Here is a 7,759-nt window from a genome sequence, read left to right as displayed (position 1 = left end):
GAAGGAAGGAAGGAAGGAAGGAAGGAAGGAAGGAAGGAAGGAAGGAAGGAAGGAAGGAAGGAATTATTTTTAAAAAGGAAAGCTTGTAGGAAACGATATAAGGAAGAAAAAAGAAAGACACAATTTGGACAATAGGATAGTGAATAAAACACGTTTTTCCTTCTTGGGTTGATGTACAAAATACTCAAATAAAATTTGAGACTATTGAAAGCCAGGTGGGAAGCCACATTTTATCACAATGCATCTGGTGAGTCCTCTTTACTTTTTGTAAAGATATTATTTTGCTTAAGTCAGATTCTTAATGCATTTTTATTTTGGTTTTTTGAAACTTATATCTACAGTCTCTCGAGGCCTTTTGAAAACTAATTGATCAAAAGTCTCATGTTTTCCATTCATACGTTTGTGGGGATATGTGGTTGTTTGCACCATATTTAAGTGCATATGAGCTTTCCTTGGACTGGACAGCATACATGCATCCTTACCCAGCTAAAGGTACGACTTACCGTCAGCGCCAGCATAACCTCTCTGAAGTTCTTGTTGCCACTCAGTCTCTTCTTTAGGGCACGCATCGCATCTTTTGGTCTGGAAAGCAAAAAGCATTAATAACTCCTGCTGTGAGTCAGCATGATACCTCTGACTTAGTTGGAATGGACTTGTTTCGGGGACGCAACAACAGATGTCAGTGAGTGAGACTGAGAACAACTGTCACACCATCTGGCTGTCCCTTTTTTCCTTTCTGAGTGACAGCAGAACGCCTCTCCCAAATAGACAAGATCAAAGCTTCCCTTGCATAAAGAGCACAGGCTGGCTTTCTGCCTAATATTCCCTTCCCTTCAATGAAGATGGGGGATAATAAGGTGTTCCCATCGCATTCATAAGCTCATAACAGGTACTAAGTATGGCTGCTGTGCTGAAATTGATAAAGATGGACGAGCACAGAAAAAGAAGTAGGAAAAATATTTTTTTCTCCTTGCAAAGTGTGGAGCACATGGCTGCACAGTGTACATATTTAAAGTTTGTTTGTTATTGGGCATTGCATCTGTTTTGGTTTATCTCATTCAAATACACCATCTGTTGTCACACTTTTAGAAAGCTGATCTTTGCAAAAGGCACACAAAGCAAGTCCTAGGGGAACATCAAACAAAGGTTAATCAAAGTACGCTCAAAATCGGCTGATTTCAGTTTTTGGAGTCTTACTTAACATCTTAAAGACAAAATGATGAAGAAAGAACTCATCCCCTATTACTTTTTATTTTTTTGACTTTCCAGATACAGTGCAGATGGAGGGATGGGTGGACGAACAGAGCATTAAATAAATTATGAAAGTACAAACGTTTAAAATATTGCAGAAATTTTAGGCTTTTCCATTTGGCCCTTGAAGGCATCCATATTTACAATGAATACAGATCTGTTAGAATTAAAGTCTTCATTGCAGACTGGGCCTTTTTGTATTTTAGGAGACCAGCTGAGAATCTGACATCTTTCATTCATTTAGTCAATGACAGGAAAACAACAAACAAAAGGGTTTTTTGTCTGGTGTGCTGACTTCTGGCAAATAACAGTAGGCAGTGCATTATTTGCTTCAGTCCCTCCTTCCATCTGACCCGGGAGAAGACGGTGAAAGCTCTGTTACAAGCTGCTATGGGAAGTTAAGTGTTTCTGGAACACTGACCCACACCAAATTCTTCAGGGCAACAAACAGCACTACAAGACGAATAACAATAACGGGCATGGAGGCTCACCCCTCGTCCGTTTCATTTATGATGTCACAGATCTCCATATTCAGAGTCCAGTCCTCACTCTGCAGGCCTCCATCCGTGGCTCTCTCTGGAAAAAATACACAGAATAATTTTGATTAAGTGCTGCTGTTTTAATTTAATCGTTTAGGAAAAACATATTATTCAAGAAGAACAAATTTTGACTAAATTGATGAGGCAGGTTCGTGAGACTTTATGTGAACCGAGATAAGATGACAAGTTCCAACAGAAATCGGCAGAATAGAGAAAATGTTTATGAAATAATTAAAGCACAAAAATGTATTAATGAGTTTGAAAGAACCCTCCTGCCTGGATTAAAATAAAGAGCAAGTTGTGCAAAAAAAAGAAAAGAAAAAATAAAGAAAATACTTCATCAGTTAGAGAACAAATCACATAATAAAACTTTAAAATTATCTAAATCTTTCTGGCTAACTTAAGCACCACATAAACAAACTATAAAGGGTTGTTTTCAGTTAAAAACAGCTAAAACATGTAATAGAAGCACTAAGAACACATAAATACATAAATAAATCGACTAAAGTGTGCCAAGTTTAGCAGAAAATAAAAAGGCTAATGGAGTCTGTTTGCAGCGCTCTGTTATCTCCTGTCCAGGGGAACATTTGTTTTTAAGGCATAGGTGGACAAAACACTAATATTACAGTAAACAAGGAACTAAAGTTATATGATAGGACTCATAAAAAAACAACAGCTGTTATAATATCTACACACATAGATGCTTGACAGTTGTGTTTATGACTGAGGTTCCTCTTCAGCAGTCTTGTGTAAACATATTATTTGATCTGGCTGGAACGTCTTTCGTCTTTCCAAAAAAAAAAGAAAATGAAAAACAATCCACTGAACTTTGTTTCAGAGTTTGAAGACGTTTCGCTTCCCATCCAGGAAGCTTTTTCAATTTAAAATTAATTGAACCCAGATAAGATAATAAGGGAACATGTCATCTTATCTGGGTTCACGTTTTGAGTTCATGCCATAGTGTGATTTCAAGATTTTGGTGTATTTTTTTGTACATATTCTTGTGTAAATACTCAAAAATTTGGTGGTACATCGAGCAGATCCACTAGTCGGATCAGAGCATGTCAATTTGAGTCTTTAGTTGAGCATTGGGGAAAAATTTGTCAGGTAACCTTAAGTTGGTATTTATGTCTGGTATGTAACTGCTATGAAATATTTACATATTGTTTTATCTATCAAAAACTGAAAAAGGGGGGTTAGAACTTAAGTTTTACAAATGTGCTTTGGCATTTTAAAATGAGACAACAAACACAACAAGTATAAAAAATGTAGTAGTTACTACAAAGAGTTTATGGTTGGAAGCAAGGGGGATCACACACTAAAGATCTTTGCCTGGATGTTCCATAGGAGGGAGGGGGTAAGCTTTTCTAGGTGCGCTATTCCTTTTTTTCCCAGGACTGCAGAGGATGAAAACCGCACCAACATGCAAAGAGTCAGGATGCTCTCGCTAGTTACTCCTGACACCTAAAGCTGTGTCTGACTTCTGGGTATTAGGAGCTTCTAGAAGCTGACTTTGAAGGAATTAACTACAACACTCTTCCCGTAAGCTTCTCAAATGGATTGTGGAGTCAGAGCGGGACAGAGCACAAGTGTCCAGGAGGGAATAAGGAGGAAAAACCAACATAAAGGAACGTATGAGCAGGAATAGTGTCAACAACTGGAGCTTTAGTAATAAAACTAAGTATATTCATTGTGGTTTGGGGCTAAACATCTTCCAACCCTGACTGGTTGTAGTCATAAAAAAGCAAAACTGAAGCCAGTTGATCACGTGCCCCTGATGGTGACAAGCTGTACCGTGTACTCACCAACAAAGCTGCAAAGTCCCTCTCAGGCCTGTCTCTCCTCAAAGAAAAGCTTTAAGACCCTTCCTATCTCGACTCTACAACAGCTTATTCTGTCTTCATATATATATATATATATTTTTTTTTTTTGCTAAATTAGTCAATCTGTTCAACACTTTCCATGAACTCTAAAACTACCACTGCTAAAAAGAATTAAGGAATGAACACAGGAAAGGCTTGTTTTTCCCATCCTCTCCCATCTTTGGGCCAGGTAAAATGATCACCGGCCCGTCTCCTGCAGAGAAAAGGTCTCTGTCACCCGGTCACAGCCACACAGGGAGCAGCTGGATGCACATATTGGCGTGAAAAGCCTTAATGAGCAATGCAAAACACCACACAATGTAGTCACAGGACTGTATTATAAAGCATTATCTTTTATTCATATGCATTAATTGATAAAATAAGTAAAAAGTTTTAAGTTATGTTTCAATTTCTTTGCAGATAGAACCCTAAACAGATAAGAGAGTACCACCAAAAAATACATCAGTAAAAAAAAAAAAAAAAATACATTCTAAAGATGTTTTTCTGTTTTATATAATATATATCTGACCGTTTTTACATGCTAGATATTGAGATTTGTATTTACTAAATATTGGTTAGGAAAGCAACTTTACGTTCCAACTTTAAACAAATTTTTTTTGACATACTGAATATTTTTGCTCTATGTGTAGAAAAAAACAGATATACGGTTTCTTGAGGCACAACAACAGTAAATTGTTCTTCTTTGATAAATCTATTATTTGGACAAAAAACTAAATTTGAATGTGCTAAGTTGAGATCAAAGAACACAGTTAAATGTAAGTACTGTAAAAACATTTTTATTTCTGAGGAATTTCTAAATTGCAACTTAAAGATCATAGAAAAATAAGTAAAATACTAAAACATTTTTCCATGCTTATTTTCCAGGCATTCTTTTCTTTCCATAGCCATCCAGACTTGGGAAGATAATATCAAATTCAATCATTTGTTTAGGACTCCATAGGAATATTGTCTTGAAGACAATAAATGGAAGGTTGGTAGTGTGCTAATAAATTATTATTCTAAAATAGATTGGACCAATGCATGTAAATATCTAGGAAAAATCTAAAGAAAAAAATCTCGTAACATCGACTGGAACCTGATTTCCTGGAAATTAGTTTACAGTTTAATTCTAAGAAATTATGTTTAGAAAGTTATGCAGAGAAATCAAACAAGCAAAGATTATTTTATAGTTTAATATACATTTTTTTTAAACTGGTGGCATTTATTTAACAGAATAAAAGGACAAATAATTAAATGCATACATTTTTCTTTCACATGAAAAACAAGTTTTTGTCAATCTCAACATGGACCATGCTTGCTCAGTAGGATCATAGATGATTGTTAAGTACTTATACAAAATAAAGCAAAATTAACTCAGTGGGACAATATTTTAAGGTATTCAGAGTATTGGTATTTTTGATAACCATAGTTTACACACTCTACCTCTACGGTCTGATTGTTATGATTGAAGCCGACGAAGCTGACAGAAATCTAGTTTTCTGTCTTTTAAAAATGTGAAAATCCAAGATCAAGCAAAACAATACTGATTAAAAAAAAACTATAATGATACAATGATTTAGAAAAATCACAGAAATAACTAATGGCTTCCCAGTTGACCAACCAACAGGTACTGACTGCGCCATACCTACGAATATTTACAGGAAGTGGAGGGAAAATGTGTGGTAAAAAACAAGGAATCAAGCAAACCTTAGGACCACAGCTTGGAGAGGATTTTGAAGCCAAAAGAGACAGAAATGGATTGTTGCACTGGTTTCTAAAGCAATGTTAAATGACAAAGGAGTGGAAAGGACCAGAATCCCAAGCTGCTTAAGATTCTGTCTATGTGTGTTCTCAGCCAGTGATAACTCATCTATGGATGTTGGTTTAATGTGTTTGATTACGGTAGGTCCAAATTTGCTAAATTTTTTGAGCATCTAATTCCCACTGCCAAAGTTACCCGCTTTAACAACCGTCGTAAAAAAGGATGTAGAATGCTCTCCATTCAAAATTACAGTTTGATCAATGTATCAAAGAGGAATTTGCACAGATGCCATTTTCTAAATGCAGGGGTAGAGATATACCCCTAAAAAAAATACCAGTTGCAATAGCAAGGATGTCACAGTAGTAACAAAGTAGTAACAAAGTGAGCTACACATTCCATATATATATATCTGTTATCTTATCTATAAATGAATCTTAAAACATATCAATTCCTAGCATTTTTTAAACTATGACATAAAATCCCAATCTCCTTCATGCCATTATATAAGGCAGAGGTCTTCAACAGGGGGTCCGCGACCCCTAGGGGGTCCAAGGAGGAACTGCATGGGGGTCACAAAAGTTTTGGTTGATAAGACTTTTTTTATATCCCCCCCTGAAATTTTTTCCACTAATTGAAATGTCTTTAAATCCACCTTAACATGAATTCTACACACTCTGGTAAACACACAGGAGCTCTTTCAAGGTGGGCACCGTTTCATTCACAACACCTGTCCCATCAACGAGGAATCTGAATTAGAAATACTTTCATAATCCCAGGGAGAAATTACTTTCTTTACCTTAATCCATATGTAATCGAGTGACTATAGGACCAGTTCGATATAACACTATTTCATACAATATATATAATTAGGAGGTCCCTGCTCCATCTCGCCATCAGTTTGGGGGAAAGCGTTGAAAACCCCTGATATAAGCGGTTGTTTGGTATGGTCATACCATGATCAAGTATTGTTTATATATACTACAGTGCATGGGCCTGACACTCCAGTATTGCAATATTTAATTGTTTCTGGGATGTTTTTAGAATAGATTTTAAAATGTTATTGTTTGTTTTTAAAGCTCTTAATGGTCTAGCCCCAAAGCATGCGTCTTGGCTTAATAACTTGCCTTGGCATATTCGATCGACAGGCTCCTTTGAGGTTTTTAATTCCTCTCTAAAAGCACACTTCTTCTCCCTGGCTTTTAATCAGGTCTAAGTGGACATTTGGTAAAATTGTATTTTATGTTAAAATGTATTTTAATTGAAAGATTTATCCTATTATATTTTATTTCCATTCAATTTTCTTTTTTTTTTATTGTGTTTATGTATTTTAGTTTTCAGTTTTTATCTTATGCTCTGCAAATGTGATTCCTGTACAGCACTTTGGTTTAAATGTGCTTTATCAATAAAGTTTGAGTTGAGTTGATATGTACCATCCTAATAAAAAATAAAACATATTTGAGGACTTTAATTCGCCATAAGCCATAATTATCATAAGCAGAAGAAATAAACACTTGGCCTCTACATTAAAATAATGTAACCCATTAGTTTTATTTATTTATTTATTTATCGCTGCGATAAACATTGAAACATAAAAAGTTGAAACTGTTCAATCCTGAACAAAAATAATTCCATCGTGCCTGGATTAGGAGCACTTTCTAACACATGGGGTGTGGTTCATCAGACCTGCCTTATCAGATGAGATGTTTGAACTGAAACACTGAACAATCACTCTGCTCAATGTTGTTCAGAGACTGGAAGCCAAATCTCAGCAAACCGTAATAACCATAGTTAGCATCACATCTCAGTGTTCTGGCTTCCTTAAAAGCTGCAACTCATTTTCCTCACATGTACAAGCAGATTTACCCGAACTTTAAATCGAGTAAAGACAAGTTTCTCAGATTTCGTGGCTAACGTTAGCTGACAGCTCATTCCGAGTGGATGACGTTTGCTGGGAAGATGCGAGCAAAGCTTGTCCAATTCTTCCAGACTAAGAGTGAAGACTAAATGTCTCATTGTAACGACCGAAACGACGTATCTTTCATAAACACTCTCCCGCCTTCACGTACCTACACACTGGCCCACAGGCGTGCTGTAAGGATTTCCAAGCAGAAACTCCATTTTGACAACAAACGATCCACTTTGGAAATGACGGAGGCTGAGGCCCAGAGGCGTCTGGCTGTATGGCTACACCCCGCCCACTGGGCACCAATTGGTTGAAACAACGCGAGCCCTAATTTGATTGGCTAAAAACCAAGGTCAGTCATAAAGCAGAAACAAATCTACGTAGAACCTTAGGACGGCATTTCTCAAATGTATCTCATGATAATAAAAAAAAAGAGCGCAAA

General features: G+C 36.4%; 1 protein-coding gene across 3 annotated transcripts in view; it reads right to left on the bottom strand.

Annotated features, from left to right (window-relative positions):
- The window catches only part of tom1l2 (target of myb1 like 2 membrane trafficking protein), a 20,421-nt gene extending 12,808 nt beyond the window's left edge, over positions 1-7,613 (bottom strand). For all 3 annotated transcript variants that reach the window (XM_015387495.1, XM_015387496.1, XM_015387497.1), the window contains exons 1-3: positions 7,481-7,613; positions 1,743-1,827; positions 504-582 (exon numbers count right to left, since the gene is read on the bottom strand). In XM_015387495.1, the coding sequence (XP_015242981.1) occupies positions 504-582; positions 1,743-1,827; positions 7,481-7,532 (216 nt within the window). In that variant the 5' untranslated portion in view covers positions 7,533-7,613. The remainder of the gene's footprint in view (positions 1-503; positions 583-1,742; positions 1,828-7,480) is intronic.
- Positions 7,614-7,759: the final 146 nt, after the last annotated feature.

Source organism: Cyprinodon variegatus, unplaced genomic scaffold (assembly GCF_000732505.1).
Source record: "Cyprinodon variegatus isolate N-32 unplaced genomic scaffold, C_variegatus-1.0 Scaffold396, whole genome shotgun sequence".
Lineage (NCBI taxonomy): Eukaryota > Metazoa > Chordata > Actinopteri > Cyprinodontiformes > Cyprinodontidae > Cyprinodon > Cyprinodon variegatus.
Note: the sequence above shows the minus strand (reverse complement) of the source record. Positions and strands in the feature narration are given on the sequence as shown.